Source organism: Nomascus leucogenys, chromosome 3, assembly GCF_006542625.1.
Source record: "Nomascus leucogenys isolate Asia chromosome 3, Asia_NLE_v1, whole genome shotgun sequence".
In the NCBI taxonomy this organism is placed as follows: Eukaryota; Metazoa; Chordata; class Mammalia; order Primates; family Hylobatidae; genus Nomascus; species Nomascus leucogenys.
In genome coordinates, this window is record NC_044383.1 from 30,926,802 (window position 1) to 30,946,259 (window position 19,458).

At 41.9% G+C, this 19,458-nt stretch overlaps 1 protein-coding gene across 2 annotated transcripts in view; it reads left to right on the forward strand.

Annotated features, from left to right (window-relative positions):
- Nucleotides 1–6: 6 nt before the first annotated feature.
- Nucleotides 7–19,458, forward strand: part of ARL3 (ADP ribosylation factor like GTPase 3) — a 44,215-nt gene continuing 24,763 nt past the window's right edge. The window contains exons 1-3 of one of the 2 annotated variants that reach the window (XM_003255406.4): nucleotides 7–185; nucleotides 8,998–9,141; nucleotides 15,027–15,143. In XM_003255406.4, the coding sequence (XP_003255454.1) occupies nucleotides 183–185; nucleotides 8,998–9,141; nucleotides 15,027–15,143 (264 nt within the window). In that variant the 5' untranslated portion in view covers nucleotides 7–182. Of the gene's footprint in view, nucleotides 186–207; nucleotides 664–8,997; nucleotides 9,142–15,026; nucleotides 15,144–19,458 lie in introns of those variants that run through there. The other variant, XM_030807666.1, reaches the window with a different exon arrangement.

Here is a 19,458-nt window from a genome sequence, read left to right on the forward strand (position 1 = left end):
AGCCCGCTTGCGCACTCTGGGGAAAGCGGAGCTGCACCCCGCCCAGTACTGCTGCTCTGCTCCTCCGCTGTGCGTGCGAGGGACGTCGGGGGCGGCGCCGCAGCAGTTGCCCCTGGTAACGGGGAAGGCAGGAGGAGGAGGAGGAGGAGGAGAAGGAGGAGGAGGAGGGACTCGGCGGGAGGATGGTGAGTGTGGGGGCCTGGGCCCCCTTGGAGCCGGCCGGTTATTCCTCTCCCGTCCCCAGGCCCAGGGCGGAGCACTGCGCTTAAAGCCAAGGAGGGAATGGGACGTCGCTCAGCCTGCTATCTGGGTTCTGGACTGATTTCGGGGGTCGGCAGGGAGCCCCGAGTGTGGGCCCTGGAGGGAGGCCTGGGCCTGGAGAGGAAGGCGGGGCTTGCAGCGGGTCCGAGGCTTGGGGAAGGGGCTGGCAGAGTGAGCGGCTGGCCGGGTGCGGAGCCCGGGCTCCATCATTACTCTGGGGACAGGGGTGAGGGCGGATCCCAGGAACTGCGGAGAGCAGCTTTCGCTAGCAGGCTTAGACTTCCCGGGCAATCGGTCTCGCGGCGCTGCAGTAAAGTGGGGTTCGTCTGGAGCCCGGCCAGAAGTGGAGAGAAGGCCGGCCCCACTGGCTCTGAGGTCGCCCTGGCGGTAGCAGGGGAGATGGTAGCCTAGCTCTCCTCCTTCTCGCGCTGTGCGGGCCCCTGGAGGGTAGGGGAGTAAGTCCCACGACACAAAGGGGTGCCGCTTGGAAGGGATGCCTGGTGGATTTTACGCCGTCTTGGTGTCTGCGTGGCGGGTGCGCTTCCTCAGTCCCGAATTATTTAGTTATTTGCTGAGAGTTTTGCAGGATCTGATTGTTGGTGATGACCGATTTTTCATTCAATACTTAATCCATGTTGATGGAGGCATATTAGCTGCTCGGTCTCTAGAATTTCCTTCGAAACCTTTTTCAATCTCCTCTTGCATGTGACCATACCAGGACCAAAAGATCTTAATCCTAGCTTTGAGGTCTCCAAACTGAAAAGAACGAGAAGTTAAAAATGGAGATCGAACTTCAATCTGGGGCAAGCCTTTTCTCTGTCAGCTCTAATTAAAGCTTTCCCAAATTCTAAATTATGGTTGTGACAGATCTGACCGTTGACATCTGTTTCTTGTTAATGTCTGTACAGTTAGTTGGTGGGAGTTAAAATGGAATTGAGTAATTTTAGAGCTATCAAAGAAAAATTGATTTTGAACCACTTAAAGCAGGTTAGTTGGCTGCAAAGAGCCTGTCATCAAACTTATAGTCACTGCTCCACCTCTCTTCGTAGTTCCTTTCTTGACTTTTAGAAATGTTGAGCCATTTCTGTTCATTTAAGAAGTTAAAAAAAAAAAAAAAAGTTAGGTGCCCAGGAAGAAAAAAAAATAGATGTTTGGTCAGATTATCCAGTGAGTAGATTTAGAAAGGAAAAAAAAATCTCAATTGATTTTACATTGTCAGATTGTTAAAGAAGTAGGGTTATTTGATCTGAAGTTGCCAATCACGTTTCACACTTGCTACATTTGCAGTTTTTTTTTTTTAACCTCAGGCTAAACAGATTTTTACAACTGTTTCTTTTTCTTAATCATTTATACGTGAGCTGTCCGTTTAAAGTTTTTCTCAACAAATGAGTACAAACATAAATATTTACCCAGAAAATAGCTAGAATTGGAATAAAAAGGGCATGCCGAACCAACAGAGATTGAGATTTGTCATTATAGATGAGAAGTGCATGAGAGTTGGCTAACTTTTCCCAGTTTGTTTATCAATTAAGTGTACTGTGTAATTCCATGATTGTTTAATTTATAATTACAGGCCACAGTAAATTAACCACTGCCCATGTTTCCAGGTGCAAATTGGCACTGTATACAACAAATTGACAGTGTATATACAACACTGTTGTATACAACTGTTGTGTTCAATGATGAAAACAGATTTTGTTTTTCTTTTTTCCTTTTTCCTAAGATGAACAATAAGAAATTAGGACAAATTATTCCGGTTTCTTTATCTGGTTTCCCAAAAACATTTTTTTTCTATCTCCAAAAGCGTGAGCTGTTCTTAAAACTTGAAGTGAAACACTGAATTTAGTCAGTGGTGTGACTTAAGTGTATCCCATCTGGCATCCCATGAGCCCCATGGTTAACTGTACAACTGAAGCGTGAACCCCAAGTTTTTTCTGGTTTTTGTTTTAAACTTCAGCTGTGACAAATACATATTTTTTTTCAAATTTGGGTAACTGTGGCAAAAACCCAAATATGGGTTTCTCTGAACATTTAGAGTCAGCTATTTTACCCTTGCTTTACAGTGCCAGGTTCTTGATGAATTACTAAAATACTAAAATGACAGTAATTTTAGCACATAACTAACCACTTATATTTAACATATGACTCCTTCCTTCAGTAATTATTTATGGAGACCTTTCTACATATATGGAGCTCGTGGTCGTCCTCAAGCATGTTCAACATTTGAAGATTGTTCCCAACAGTTATTTATGTTTTCTGGTTAGAAAATGGCCCATGAAAAATTATTTTAAAAAAATAAAACACGGGGGTAGTCTTTTCATTGGCTGCTATGTGTCATGCTTTACATACATGACCTCATTTCATCCTCATAGCATCATCTCTTGAGATATAAGTATTGTTCCTGTTTTCTTCTTTTTTCTTTCTTTTTTTGAGACGGAGTCTTCCTCTGTCACCCAGACTGGAGTACAGTGGTGCCATCTCGGTTCACTGCAAGCTCCGCCTCCCGGGTTCACGCCATTCTCCTGCCTTAGCCTCCGCAGCAGTTGGGACTACGGGCGCCCGCCACCACGCACGGCTAATTTTTTGTGTGTGTGGTTTTAGTAGAGACGGGGTTTCACCATATTAGCCAGGATGGTCTCTATCTCCTGACCTCGTGATCCGCCCGCCTCGGCTTTCCAAAGTGCTGGGATTACAGGCGTGAGCCACCCCGCGCCTGGCCTGTTCCTATTTTCTAGCTGAAACTGTGTGCAGTGTTATATATATACATATATATATATATATATATAAACACACACATACATATATACATATATATATACACATATATATATACACAGAAGCTGAATACAAGTCTGAAATTCTAAAGCCCATAACATTCATTTCATTAGGACTCTGGTGAAGTGGGAACCCACTCTTCCTGAGGAGATGTCCAGACTTTGTTCCTTAGGAAACATTATTTGTATTTATTTAGGAGAGGGTGATGAGAAAGAAGACACAGTTTGGATGAAGTTCTCAATTTTGAGCTTTAAGCTGATAGGAGTTCAGTTGAAAGACGTAAAAACAAATGGAAGTCAGTTATATTTAAGCTAGTTATGGGGACTGTATGTACTTGACGGTTGGCTTCGTAATTTCAGAATTTAGATTTTAGCTGATCCTCACAACCACATATATTTTCCATATACCAACGCATTCCTTCCCCCTCCACCACTCTGGTTTCTTTGAATGACCTAGTTTGTATTGTTTTAGGTCAGGGCACCATGCCTCTGCCAATAGTTTAAGCTGATTTCGAGGCAGATAAAACGTCTGTAGTCCATAGAACATCTATTCATGATTTGACTGTAGAAAAGTTTGTTTAAATGTTTTGTGGTTGAGTCAGACCACTTCTGCCCACCAGGGTGTAGATAACTTGTATACACACATGCTGGTAACACACAATATACTTTTAACTGAAGTTCATGTTTCTTAAATTGTTTTATTTGATGTCACAGGAATATAAATCCTACATAGAGATCATGCCTGTTCTGCTCACTGTTGTACTTGGGGCACATTAAGGGTGTTTAATGATAATTGCGTGAATGGATATTTTGGCCAAAAAATGCACTTTAAAAATTAATGTCATTGTATTTATACTGCAAAACTCAGCCCTATAATAAATTTAACTTCTAATCACTGTCTCTCTTCATTTGACAGTTAAAATAAAACATGGGCCTATATGTATAGATGCACAGAATAGACTTATTCTGGTCTCTTTCATCCAGCCTCTTAAATCAGCTTACTTTGTACCTTTCAGGCAGAACCCTGATCTCTATAAATATCCTCTTCCCTATTTAGCAAACCCTGATAATCCTGTGATCCCATCCTCAGTATTTGGATTAATATGATGCTGTATTATATTTGCACTTGTCTTCCCTAGACCATGCTTGAAATGCCATTTATCATTTTGCTGGAAGAAAACATTAGCTGAACTTTCCATTTCTCTGTAATTTCACTTAAAGGTGAAGTATCTGAAGTTATTATTTCCTAATAAGGAAAATTACTTATTAGAAATGTAGAAGTACTGTATTCTACACCATTAGGTTAATAAAGTTTATCTATAGTTAGAATTTTTTTTTTTTTTTTTTTTTGAGACAGTCTAGCTGTGTGTGTACCCAGGCTGGAGTACACTGGCATGATCTTGGCTCACTGCAACCTCCACCTCGCAGGCTCAAGCAATTCTCCTGCCTCAGCCTCCCAAGTAGCTGGGAATATAGGTGCCCGCCACCATGCGTGGCCAATTTTTTGTATTTTTATTAGAGGCGGGGTTTCACCTTGTTGGCCAGGTTGGTCTCAAAATCCTGGCCTCAAATGATCCGCCAGCCTCAGCCTCCCAAAGTGCTGGGATTACAGGCGTGAGCCACTGCGCCCAGCCTTATAGTTAGAATGATTTCTTTTTCTTTCTTATCTGTGATTCGCTCCTCTCCCTTTAAGGTGAATAAACATTATGTTTGTCTCTTTTTTTTTTTTTTTTTTTTGAGACAGGGTCTTGCTCTGTCACCTAACCCATAATGCAGTGGCCTGACCATAGTTCACTGCAGCCTCAAACTCTTGGGCTCAAGCCATCCTTCTGTCTCAGTCTCCTGAGTAGCTGGAACCACAGGGGCACACCACCACACCTGGATAATTTTTTTTTTTTTTGGTAGGGATATGTGTCTCGTGTTTGTTGCATAGGCTGATCTTGAATTCCTGGCCTCGAGCTATCCTCCTGCCTCGGCCTCCCAAAGCACTGGTATTACAGGTGTGAACCACTGTGCCTGGCCTTGTTTTTCTCTTAATTCTTTAATTTCAAATGTAATGAGTGTGTAGTAAGTCTCTGCCTGAAAAAAAACAGTATTTTTACTGTTTTTAGTAATTTTAGTAATTTCTAAATTTACTAAATTACTAAATTTAGTAAATTTAGTAATTTTAGTAATTTCTTTAAAAGAGACACATGAGGAAAAACCCAAAACATTAATTTTAAACTTTGAAAATATTTTACAGGCCGGGTGCAGTGGCTCACTCTTGTAATCCCAGCACTTTGGGAGGCTGTCATGGGCAGATTGCCTAAGGCCAGGAGTTTGAGACTAGCTTGGGCAACATAGTGAAACCCCGTCTCTACTAAAAATACAAAAAATTAGCTGGGTGTGGTTGTACACATCTATAATCCCAGCTGCTCCGGAGGCTGAGGCGGAAGGATCACCTGAGCCTGGGAAGTTGAAGCTGTAGTGAACCGTGATTTCACCACTGTACTCCAGCCTGGCATTAGGAGTGAGAGCTTGTCTCAAAAAAAAAAAAAAAAAAAAAAAAAAAAAACCACATATATATGTATATATGGTTTTATTTTTTGTTTTTGTTTTGAGATGGAGTTTCGCTTTTGTTGTCCAGACTGGAGTGCAGAGGCACGATCTTGGCTCACTGCAACCTCTATCTCCTGGGTTTAAGCAATTCTTCTGCCTCAGCTTCCCAAGTAGCTGGGATTACAGGCGTGTGCCACCGTACCCGGCTAATTTTGTATTTTTAGTAGATACGGGATTTCACCATGTTGGCCAGGCCGGTCTCGAACTCCTGACCTCAAGTGATCCACCCACCTCGGCCTCCCAAAGTGCTGGGATTACAGGTGTGAGCCACCACACCCGGCCCAAAAAAATTTTTTTTTAAATAGGAAACAGATCTTCCTTCATAATTTCTGCACTAAGCAGAAAATGCATGAGAAGAACTTTGCCTATATGTCATTTAATGTACTAATTTGATAAATTCCAGATGTTTTATAATTTATTTTAAGAGGTAATGAGACCTCTTCTTTTCACTAACAATCAGGAACTCAGGATGAGTAGTAAAATGGGTTTTCCTCTTCTTAGCCTTTTTATGTCACCAGTCCCCTAAGGATCTCAGAATTTTAATTTTTACTTTTCTGAAAGGTGATATTATAAATGAGTGATTGCATTATAGCTAATAGAAACCAGGGAGACTTCTTGTAAATATAGTTTTAAGAAAGAATGCTGTCAAAGTATTCAAGACCAGATGAGATAAAAACAGCAAAAAAAAAGTCTTGCCTTTGGGTGGATCGCTTGAGCTTAGGAGTTCGAGACCAGACTGGGCAACATGGCAAAACCCCATCTCTACAAAAAATACAAAACTTAGCAGGGCGTGGTGGTGTGAGCCGGTAGTCCCAGCTACTGGAGAGGCTGAGGTGGGAGGATCGCTTAAGCCCAGGAAGTCGAAGCTGCAGTTAGCCGTGTTCACGCCACTACATTCCAGCCTAGGCCACAGAGGAGGACCCTGTTCCCCCAAAAAAAAGAAAAAGGAAAAAAAAAGTCTGGTCTTTTAAAAAGCCAGACTTTTGTTTGTTTCCAATCTATTCAATCTCTGTCCCCCAAATCTTTTGGCATAGAATTTGTCTAGCTTAGACTAAACCTTCCATTTTACTGCTGGAAAAAATTGAGGCATAAAAAGGTTAATGTGGTCCTTAGCAAGTCAGTACAAATACAGTACTAGAAGTGGTAAACAAGGAGTCTCTGAGGCAGAAAGGAATTCTTAATAATTATGCATATTTGCATATGATTGTCCAAAGATGCAGTTGTTGAGAATTATTTCTCAGAAGTATCCTTTGATCTTAGTGAACAAACTGGTTTGAATTATTGCCTGGTACAATGTGAATAACAAATACAACCATTTTACATAATTCTAAGACTCAGTTTGAAGGAATTTCTTCTTGGGCTGGGAGATTAAATTATATGCCCTTTAAACTCTGGGATTCTTTGACTCTTGTTCTAGCCATGTGTCGTTAGGACAAGATCATCAGCTATAGCACAGAACAAATAACTTTCCTATAAAGATGTTCTTATGTTCTTAACTAAAAATCAACATGGTTTATTTCTTTTTTCTTTGTTTTCTTTTTCTTTTTTTTTTTCTTTTTGAAACAGAGTCTCACTCTGTCACCCAGGCTGGAGTGCAGTGGCACAAATACAGCTCACTGCAATCTCAACCTCCCAGGCTCTAGCAATTCTCTCACCTCAACTTCCTGAGTAGCTGGGACCACAGGCCTGCGCCACCATGCCTGGCTTATTTGTTTTTTATTTTTTGTAGGGACAGGGTCTCACTATGTTGCCAGAGCTGGTCTTGAACTCCTGGGCTCAAGCAGCCCTCCTGCCTTGGCCTCCCAAAGTGCTGGGATTATAGGCATGAGCCACCATGCCCAGCAACATGCTTTATATTTCTATCCATAAAAAATAATAAATAATGGCCAGGAGAGGTGGCTCATGGCCTGTAATCCCAGCACTTTAGGAGGCCAAGGTGGGCGGATCTCTGGAGGCCAGGAGTTCGAGACCAGCCTGGCTAACATGGCGAAACCCCATCTCTACTAAAAATATAAAAATAAGCCAGGCATGGTGGCACATGCCTGTAATACCAGCTACTCTAGAGGCTGAGGCACAAGAATTGCTTGAATCCGGGAGACAGAGGTTGCAGTTGAGCCGAGATCACACCACTGCACTCCATCCTGGGTGACAGAGGGAAATATTAGATTAACAGTAAAAAATTCCTTGGTTAATTTTGGTGGTGTTTTTTGTTTGTTTGTTTGTTTGCTTCATGGATGCCTTTTATGATTTTTTAACTTCTCTGTTGTACCAAATTTTTCATCTAAAAAACACAGATTATCTATACCATGCACCTATCCTGTAGGGTCTTGTGAAAGATGATAGTAGAACATTTTGAATGAAGAAGTCTTGAAGATGTGTTGAAATAGATAAAATCTTTTTTTTTGAGACGGAGTCTTGCTCTGTCACCCAGGCTGGAGTGCAGTGTGCAATCTCGGCTCACTGCAGCCTCCGCCTCCCAGGTTCAAGCGATTCTCCTGCCTCAGCATTTCGAGTAGCTGAGACTACAAAGCGCCTGCCACCACGCCCGGCTAATTTTTTATATTTTTTGTAGAGACAGGGTTTCACCGTGTTAGCCAGGATGGTCTCGATCTCCTGACCTCGTGATCCGCCCACCTCGGCCTCCCAAAGTGCTGGGATTACAGACGTGAGCCACTGTGCCCGGCGATAAAATCTTTTTAAAAAATTTTTTCCTTTTAATTGTTGTGGGTCCATGGTGTTACATATTTATAGGGTACATGAGATGTTTTGATACAGGCATGCAATGTGAAATGATGAAATAGATAAAATCGTTAACAGGAAGCCCAACTATAATTTTATATAGCCTTTTTATATATTTTTGTATAACACCTTAAAATCATGTGTTAACTTGGGTGTGTCATTCTATTTAATTTCACAAGTGTTATCTAGTGTCTGTTTGATAAGTGCGAGCCATTATGGGACAAGTATAGCCCTTACCACGAGAAACTTTAGTAAAGGAGAAAAATACAAACATCAGTTACCTAGTTTGATATGATGAATGTTCTGCTCTAAGTGTATATAAAGGGCTTTAGGAACACAGATGAGGTAGAGTTCACACTCCCAGGAGATTTGGGGTGACTGCTAAGCTAGATTGATAGGAGGAGCAGAAATAAGCCCTGCTACTTACTAAGTTGCTGAATTTACTATAGCACTTCTACCGAAACTTGGAAAGAGGAAGCAAATGGAATAAGTGGCATTAGAATGAAAAATAATAACATAAGCTCTCCATAACCAAGAACTTTTTTCAAAGATAAGTTATTCTGATATCCAGTAATATCAAAGTCAGTGCCCCCAGAGTAATCTGTCTCCTCTGTGGTTGTTCAAGGGTTTGCTCTCAATTTTGCGCAAGTTGAAAAGTGCACCAGACCAGGAGGTGAGGATACTTCTCCTGGGCTTGGATAATGCTGGCAAGACCACTATTCTGAAGCAGCTTGCATCTGAAGACATCAGCCACATCACACCTACACAGGTGAGCACTGCCTTGGCTCCAGATGCCGTATGACACAGGAAGACAACAATAGCAATGTGAAAGACAAAATGGGGAATACAGTTTTGTCCACTTCCAAGTTTTGTCTCTGAGAAAAGTCTATACAATCTAAAGATAACCAGATTTCAAAAATATGTAAGAGATTCCATTCTCATGAGGTATTTAGAGTAGTCAGATTCATAGAGACAGAATGCAGAACGGTGGTTACTGGAGCTGGGGAGGGGGAATGGGGAGTTAGTGTTTAATGGGTACAGTGAGTCAGTTTTGCAAGATGAAAAGAGTTCTGTGGATAACGGCCCACAGTGTGAATGTATTTAATGCCATGGAACTGTACACTTTAAAATGGCTAAAATGGTACGTTTTATGTTATAATGTTAAAATGTGTACCCGGACACACTTCACAGTGCCCACTTCATCAGGCCACCCCACTGCAGCATCTGCACGCCGCTGGGCTTCAGCCTCCACACAACACCTTTCAGCACATGCACCCCTCTTCCGTGTGTGCTCCTCCTTCCCCACCCGCACATGTCCTCAGCAGCTGCATATTGTACATGTTATGTTACAATTTAAAATATATGTATACATACATACACATGTGTGTGTTTGTGTGTATATAGACAAATCCAGCAGATCTGAGTACCTATATTCTTTTTATTTTTATTTTATTTCTTTAAATTATTTATTTTTTGAGACACAGTTTTGCTCTGTTGCACAGGCTGGAGTGTGGTAGTGCAATCTTGGCTCAATGGCAACCTCCGCCTCCCAGGTTCAAGCGACTCTTGGACCTCAGCCTCCCTAGTAGCTGGGACTACAGGCACACACCACCATGCCCCGCTAATTTTTGTATTTTTTTGTAAAGCTGGGGTTTTGCCATGTTGGCCAGGCTGGTCTCAAACTCCTGACCTCAATGATCCACCCACCTCAGCCTCCCAAAGTGCTGGGATTACAGGTGTGAGCCACCGCACCCAGCCTATTCTTTTTTAAAAAATAGCTTTATCTTTTCTGATTATGAAAGTAGTGCATGTAGAAAACACAGAGAAAGTATAAAGGAGAAAACTCTGAGAAAAACCATGGTTAATATTTTACCATGTACTTTTCAGACTTAATAAATACAAATATGTATCAACTTTTAAAATAAAAGAACAATTACCTGCCTTTTTTTTTTTTTTGGAGACAGAGTCTCGTTCTGTTTCCCAGGCTGGAGTGCAGTGGTGCAATCTCAGCTCACTGCAACCTCTGCCTCCTGGGTTCAAGCGATTCTCCTGCCTCAGCCTCCCAAGTAGCTGGGACTACAGGTGCACGCCACCACACCCGGCTAATTTGTTGTATTTTAGTAGAGACAGGGTTTCACCATCGTTGCCCAGGCTGGTCTCGAACTCCTGAGCTCAGGCAATCTGCCTGCCTCGGCCTCCCAAAGTGGTAGGATTACAGGCGTGAACTACCTTGCCCGGCCAATTGCCTGCCTTTTTAAATCCAGTCTCATCAACCTTCCTCTTTCCTGAAGAGGGCAAGCAAGCAAAGCATAAAGGATGAGGGAATGATAGTGCTCACAGCGTGGAGGTTTAAAGACGAGTCCTGGGCCGGGCACAGTGGCTCACGCCCATAATCCCAGCACTTTGGGAGGCCGAGGTGGGCGGATCACAAGGTCAGGAGATCGAGACCATCCTGGCTAACACGGTGAAACCCATCTCTACTAAAAAGTACAAAAAATTAGCTGGGCATGGCAGCGGGCGCCTGTAGTCCCAGCTACTCTGGAGGCTGAGACAGGAGAATGGCGTGAACCCAGGAGGTGGAGCTTGCAGTGAGCCGAGATCATGCCACTGCACTCCAGCCTGGGCGACAGAGCGAGACTCTGTCTCAAAAAAAAAAAAAAAAAAAAAGACAACTCCTGGGCACCATGGCTCACGCCTGTAATCCCAGCACTTTGGGAGGCCGAGGTGGGCAGATTATGAGGTCAGGACATGGAGACCATCCTGGCCAACATGGTGAAATCCTGTCTCTACTAAAAATACAAAAATTAGCTGGGTGTGGTGGCGTGCACCTGTTATCTCAGCTACTCAGGAGACTGAAGCAGGAGAATGGCTTGAACTTGGGAGGTGGAGATTACAGTGAGTCGAGATTGTGCCATTGCACTCCAGCCTGGCGACAGAGTGAGACTCCGTCTCAAAAAAAAAAAAAAAAAAAAAAAAGACAAGTCCTGATTGGAAAAACTGTAGTGGGCTTCTTAGAACTCATTCCCTGTAGGAAATCCTAAGAATGCCTGACCTTTGGTTAAGCCAACAGGGAGAGCTTGTTGGTCTTAGTCACTTTAAAGTGTTTGAGCATTAAAGGTTAGAGGTTTTAGCAAAACCAGAGTTATTTTCCATCACTGTACTGTGATAAGACCCTGGTGTCAGGTTTGAATGGCTGTGCTGGTGTGCATGCATACTTCACGGCCCGTGAGTCTTACTGATTCACAACTCTTTATGGAAAAGTCATTTCAACTGCTACCAAATGAACAGTTTTACAGCTTCTGAACAAATTTAATGTATAGCCCAAGCAAATTACAGTAGTCTAGCCTAGAAGGGCTGAAAACACATATTAGTGTGTCAAGATTTCTGCCAGAAAAAGAAGCACTAGTTTTTGTGTGCATGCGCTTGTGGGGTTTTTTTGCTTTTGTTTTTGTTTTTTTAGTATTAGCAATAAACTGTATCTCTCAAGAACACTAACGTGAAGACTTCCACACTGCAAACACAGAAATAAACTCAAAGTTAGGAGCCCAAAGTTCTCATTCTAACCTTCAGGCTTTGTTTGATGTGTTGTAAGTGACTCTGATATTATATTGTGTCAAGGTTTCATATTCTTTAAAAACAAACTTTTTTTTTGTTTGTTTTATATTAGAAAAGGTAATAAATGCTCATTGTAGTAAATTTAGGAAGTATAAATAAATAAAATTGAGAAACTAGAAGTCACCTATAATGCCCAGTCAGACATACCACTGTTCACATTTTGGAACGTATCAAGTTTTTTTCTATGCATATATATAATGGGTATATTTAAAATAAAAAATAAAAATGGCTCATAGGGGATATACTAGCTTATATCATCTATATCTAGATATAGATTTTTTTTAGAGATGGGGTTTCACTCTGTCAGCCAGGCTGGAGTACAGTGGCACCATCCATAGCTCACTGCAGCCTCAAATTCCTGGGTTCAAGCAATCTTCCCACCTCAGGCTTCTGAGTAGTTAGGACTGCAGGCATGTGCCACCATACCCAGCTAATTTTTTTTTTTTTTTGGTAGAGATGGGGTCTCACTACATTGCCCAGGCTGGCCTTGAACTCCTGGGCTCAAGCAGTCCTCCTGCCTCAGCCTCCCAAAATTGGGATTATGGGTGTAAGCCATGGAACCTGTCTCTTCTTGTTCACTTAATAATAGATCATGAACATCTTTCTATGTTATTATATATGTAAATACTTATGTAATATACATCTCTAAATGTTTTTGCCCATTCATCATTATTATTTCCTCAGAATAAATTCCTAGATTTGTTGGGTCTCATGACTTATAGATGTTTAAGCCTATTGATACATATGGTCAAATTCCAAGATTTACTGTTACTTGTATTCCAAGATTTACTGTTATTTATTTTCTGCTTTATTCCAGAAAGGATTCAGTATTACTGAGTTTGACATTTAATATCATTGTTGAGTGTGGAATTTTTAAATACACTAAAGTAGTTTTGCCAGTGAGTCACAATGAAACTTTTTTCAATAAGCTTAAGCCATTTCCATTTAGAATTCTTGAACTTCTAATGTATTCAGTCATTGGCGTGTTAGAGAAGTGACAGTCAGCAGGATCCCCAGTTATCCTCCAGAGACTGTGTATCCTCAGTGGAAATTGGGTGGCAATGTTCCTGTCCTATTGCACTGTGCCTTCTCCTTCTGTGCCAGGCAGCAGTGTTGACAGGCTACCACGTGAAACAAATGTTTGTGGAGGCATCTCCAAACCTATCTAACTCCAGTTATTCTGGATGAAATGTCTCTCCTGTGGTAGCAAGCTGTTGATTGTGTTTTTCAAATCCTGGTTTCCTTATGTAATTTTTGCAAGAAGACTTAAAAAAAAAATTCTTGTTCATGAAATACATTCTCTGGGAACCCCAAAGGGCTTGTTAATTTGTTTCTTTCCACACTGACCCCCAGCTGGCAATTCTGCCTGTCCCTGATTTGCTCACCTTCCTCAAAGTTTCACCTCAAGTAACTGTCTTAAAAATGAAGACTTCCAGCTGGGTGCGGTGGCTTACGCCTGTAATCCCAGCACTTTGGGGGACTGAGGTGGGCGGATCACCTGAGATCGGGAGTTCAAGACCAGCCTGACCAAAAAGGAGAAACCCTATCTCTACTAAAAGTACAAAATTAGCCAGGCATGGTGGTGCATGCCTGTAATACCAGCTACTCGGGAGGCTGAGGCAGGATAATTGCTTGGAGGCGGAGGTTGCGGTGAGCCCAGATCGCACCATTGCACTCCAGCCTGGGCAACAAGAGCACAACTCTACAAAAAAAAAAAAAAAAAAAACTTCTGGCTGGGCGCAGTGGTGCATGCCTGTAATCCCAGTGCTTTGGAAGGCCAAGGTGGGCAGATCACGAGGTCAGGAGTTTGAGACCAGCCTGACCAATATGGTGAAACCCTGTCTCTACTAAAAATACAAAAAATTAGCCGGGTGTGGTGGCGGGCGCCTGTAATTCCAGCTACTCGGGAGGCTGAGGCAGGAGAATCACTTGAACTTGGGAGGCGGAGGTTGCAGTGAGCCAAGACCACGCCACCATACTCCAGTCTGGGCAACAGAGCGAGACTCTGTCTCAAAAAACAAACAAACAAACAAAAAAATGAAGACTTCCTTTTCAAGTTCATCATAGTTCCCTATGAAAGCACTTTTTTTGTTTGTTTTTTTGTTGTTTTTGTTTTTGTTTGAGATGGAGTCTTGCTCTGTCACCCCGGCCAGAGTGCAGTGGCATGATCTCAGCTCACTGCAACCTCTGCCTCCGGGGTTCAAGTGATTCTCCTGCCTCAGCCTCCTGAGTAGCTGGGACTCCAGGCATGCGCCAACACACCTGGCTAATTTTTGTATTTTTAGTAGAGACAGTGTTTCACCATATTGACCAGGCTGGTCTCGAACTCCTGACCTCCTGATCCATCCACCCCAGCCTCCCAGAGTGCTGGGATTACAGGTGTGAGCCACCGCACCCAGCCTGAAAGTACAATTTTAAGTGACCATTTGTTTGTTTCCATCAGTGTCTGCGACTGAGGGCTCCATCTCCCTACTGGGCTGATATATTCAAGTTACAAACCCAGCCTCCCCCATAGCATCCTCAGTTCTGCTCTTTTTCCTGATTAATCCCTGTAGGAAATTTATTTTGAGCTGCTCTTGAAGAATCTAATCCTCTAGATTTGTAGCTTTTGCCTCTTTAAATTTAGCTTGTGTTCTTTTCTGTTGAGTCTTCAGATTCAGCTTTTTTTTTGTTAGTTACATGAAATGTCCTGTTAAATTTTACCATACTGAAGATTCATGGGCATGTGATGTGTGTTGGTTAGTTAGAGCTATTCTCATTTGGAGTTATCCTCAGTAATTAGATATGTATGGATGTTCATTGTAGAAAAACATTGTGTTAGCCTGATATTATTAACACTGACTCTACAACCTGGATGAAACAAGCATGTATAAATATGTTTCTTTATTCTGTGTCACAATAAACCATTTTCAGCATTACCAGTATCACATATGGCAGAGTACTTTAGAATTAATAAAAAACGTAGCTATTAAATGTAACTTTGTCAGAATTATGATCCCAAAGTTTAATAAAACTTGATTTTTTTTGTCCCTGTTTCAGGGTTTCAACATCAAAAGTTTACAGTCACAAGGTTTTAAACTGAATGTATGGGACATTGGTGGACAGAGAAAAATCAGACCATACTGGAGGAATTATTTTGAAAATACCGATATTCTTGTAAGTACTCCTTCTGATGCACTAATTCATAGTATTTTCTGCCATGTGTTAGAAACATGGACACTGTAACATTCTTGTCAGTAATTCCACCACTATAACATTAATCACTGTGAATTTAGCAGGGATAGCAGAAGGCTACAGATTATAAAGGAAAAACATCTTTGTATAACTTGTATAAGATGTTTTGCTGTCGCTCAGTAACAATGTTGTACCCACACCCATCTTGGCAAAATAAAGTGTTTATTAATTGCCATAGTGATTTGAATAGCAGAAGGGAAGTCAGAAGATCATGCCACTGACTGTCACCCCTAGGAAAACAATGAATCAAGTGTATTGCAAAGAGAGCAACCTAAATAGGGAAAGTACTGGAAACCATGATGTATAAGGAGTGGTTGAAAGACCTGAGAATGTTCTTCCTGGAAAAGAGAACACTGGGAACTCTCTAGGCTGCTTCAAGAATTATCTTAAGTCAGAGGGAATGAATAGTTCTAGAGGGCTGAGCCAAGAACAAGATGGGGAATATTAGGTGGTAGAATGTAATTCAGAATAAGGAAGAAGTTTCCTGTAATTACGATCGTCCAGAAGTAGGAGAAGCTGCCTCGTGCATTGGGAATACCCTGACTCAGGGAGCATTCATTCAGGTGGAGGCCGAGATTTTAGCTCCCAGCTCGCTGTCACTTCCTTTAGGACCACCACTGTTTCAGAATTCTTGGAGATTTCACTGTCCACATACATGATTTCCACAAAACCCCAGCCTTTCAGTTCCTTCACTTGCCCTCCTCCAATGGTCTTGTCATCTACTCTACCTCAGCCACATACTTGCATAATCATACCTTAAAACTAGGGGGGCTCATGAACTTATATGGGAGAAAAATTGCATGTCACTTTTACTAACCTCTAACCAAAAATTTGCATTTACATCAATTATGATGAAAGGCAATAAACTGCAATAATAGCAGCCATATCTATGTCTTTATTGCTAATAGAAATCATCTAGACCAGGTGTGGTGGCTCATGCCTTTAATCCCAGCAGTTTGGGGCGGCTGAGGTGGGAGGATCGCTTGAGCCCAGGAGGCGGAGGTTGCAGTGAGCCCAGATTGAGATGGGCCACCACACTCCAGCCTGGAAGACAGAGTGATGCTCTGTCTCAAGAAAAGAAAGAAAAAGAGAAATCATCTTGCATCTCAGACAGCTTCACCTTCTGCTGTTTCCTAAGTGTCTCTCTCTTCTGGATCATTCCATCAACGTAAACATGTCCTGTAGCTTCTCTTGCTTAATGAAGAAAAAATAAGCCCCAGAAAACTCCTCCTGACCATACATCCCCCTCCAATACTGTCCCATTCCAATCAGGCCTGGTACGATGGCTTATGCCTGTAATCCCAGCACTTTGGGAGGCCAAGGCGGGTGGATCACTTAAGGTCAGGAGTTCGAGACCAGCCTGACCAACATGGAGAAACCCTGTCTCTACTAAAAATACAAAATTAGCTGGGCGTGGCGGCACATGCCTGTAAGCTACTCGGGAGGGTAAGGCAGGAGAATCGCTTGAACCCAGGAGGTAGAGGTTGCGGTGAGCCAAGATCATGGCATTGCATTCCAGCCAGGGCAACAAGAGTCTCAAAACAAAAAACAAGTCTCAAAAACAAAAAAAAAAATATTTTAAATCAACAAGGAAACACTTAGAACTAATAAGTGATTATACCAAGGCTGCAGGATATAAGGTTAATATGTACAAGTCAGTTGCTTTCCTTTATATCAGCAGTGAACAATTGAAATTTGAAATTAATAGCAAAATACCATTTAGCACCCCCGAAATGAAATACTTAGGCATAAATCTAACAAAATACATTCAGGACCTACTTGAGGAAACCCGCAAAACTAATAAAGGAGATCTAGGTAAATAAAGAGACAGTCCATGCTCATGGATAGGAAAACTCAGTATTATTAAGATGTCAGTTATACCCAACTTGATTTATAGATTTAATAGAATCCCAATCAAAATCACAGCAAGTTACTTTGGGGATGCTGACAAACTGATTCTAATGTTTATATGGAAAAGCAAAAGATTTAGATGGCTAACACAGTACTGAAAAGGAACAAGTTAGAGGACTGACACTACCTGACTTCAAGATTCACTGTATAGCAAGTAAACAAGACAGCATAGGCCGGGCGCAGTGGCTCATGCCCGCACTCCCAACACTTTGGGAGGCTGAGGCAGGCGGATCACTCCTGAGGTCAAGAGTTCAAGAGCAGCCTGGCCAATGGGGTGAAACCCCATCTATATTAAAAATACAAAAATTAGCCAGGTGTGGTGGCAGGCACCTGTAATCCCAGCTGCTCGGGAGGCTAAGACAGGAGAATCGCTTGAACCCAGGAGGCGGAAGTTGCAGTGAGCCGAGATTGCACCATTGCACTCCAGCCTGGGTAACAAGTGTGAAACTCCGTCTCAAAAAAAAAAAAAAAAAGACAGCATGCATCAGAGAAAGAGTAGACAAATTGATCAACAGAACAGAATAGAGAGCCCAAAAATAGGCTTACATGAATATGGCCCACTCTATCTGACAAAAGAACATGACAGTTCAAGGGAGGAAGTGGTGCTGGAATAATGGGACATCGACATGCAAAAAAAAAAGAATCTAGACCCATCCTTACCCCTTAACTTAAACTGTTAAAATAGATTTTTTTTTCCTTCTACCTAGAGCCCTTGACAAAATGGATCTTAAACCTAAATGTAAAACCCAAACATTATAAAACTCCTAGAAGATAACATAAGAGAACATCTAGGTGACCTTGAGTTTGGTGATGAGGTTTTAGATACACAAAAAGCATAATCCATGAAAGAAATAAATTGGACTTAAATGAATTTAAAACTTCTGGAAGCAGCTGGGCGCGGTGGCTCACGCCTGTAATCCCAGCACTTTGGGAGGCCGAGGCGGGAGGATCACGAGGTCAGGAGATCGAGACCATCCTGGCTAACACGGTGAAACCCCATCTCTACAAAAAATACAAAACAAATTAGCTGGGCACAGTGGCGGGTGCTTGTAGTCCCAGCTACTCAGGAGGCTGAGGCAGGAGAATAGCGTGAACGTGGGAGGCGGAGCTTGCAGTGAGCCGAGATCACTCCGCTGCACTCCAGCCTGGGCGACAGAGCGAGGCTCCATCTCAAATAAAATAAATAAAAATAAAAATAAAACTTCTGGAAGCTGGGTGTGGTGGCTTATGTCTGTAATCTCAGCCCTTTGGGAGGCCGAGGTGGGAGGATGCTTTGAGTCCAAAAGTTCAAGACCAGCCTGTACAATATACTGTGACCCTGTCTCTACAAAAAATAAAAAAAAATTAGCCAGTCATGGTGATGTGGACCTGTAGTCCCAGCTACTCGGGAGACTGAGGTGGAAGGATCACTTGAGCCCAGGAGGTTGAGTCTGCAGTGAGCCGTGATCACTACTGCACTCCAGTCTGGGTGATAGAGTGAGACTCTATCTCAAAAAAATAAATAAAATAAAACTTCTGTTCTGCAAAAGAGACTGCTAAGAGAATAAAAAGACAAACCACAGACTGGGAGAAAATATTTGCAAAACACATTTATGTTAAAATAGTTATATCTAAAATATACAAATAACTCAAAACTCCAGAATAAGCAAACAACGTGGTTTTACAAATGGGCAAAAGATCTGAACAGACACCACATCAAAGAAGGCAGATAAGCATATAAAAAATGTTCAGTATTATATGTCATTATGGATTTACAAATTAAAACAGCAATAATATGATACTACATATTAATACCTACTAGACTGGCTAAAATAAAAAAAAAAACACAATACCAAATGCTGATATGGATGTACAGCAACGAGACTCCTCTTCATTGCTGGTGGAAATATAAAATGGTACACCCACTTTGGAAGACAGTTGGTAGTTTCTTACAAAGCTAAACAATCTTAGCATACAGTCCATCAGTACTCCAAGATACATACCCAGTTAGTTGGAAATTGATACACCACACAAAATTCTGCATAGGAATGTTTATGGCATCTTTATTCCTAATTGCCAAAACCTGGACGCATCCAAGATGTCCTTCAATAGGTTAATAGATAAACTGTGGTACACCCGTATAGTAGAATATTGTTCAATGATAAAAATACACGAGCTATCAAGTCATGAAAAGACATAGAGGGGCCAGGCGCGGTGGCTTATGCCTGTAATCCCAGCAGTTTGGGAGGCCAAGGCAGGCAGATCACGAGGTCAGGAGATCGAGACCATCCTGGCTAACACGGTGAAACCCTGTCTCTACTAAAAAATACAAAAAATTAGCTGGGCG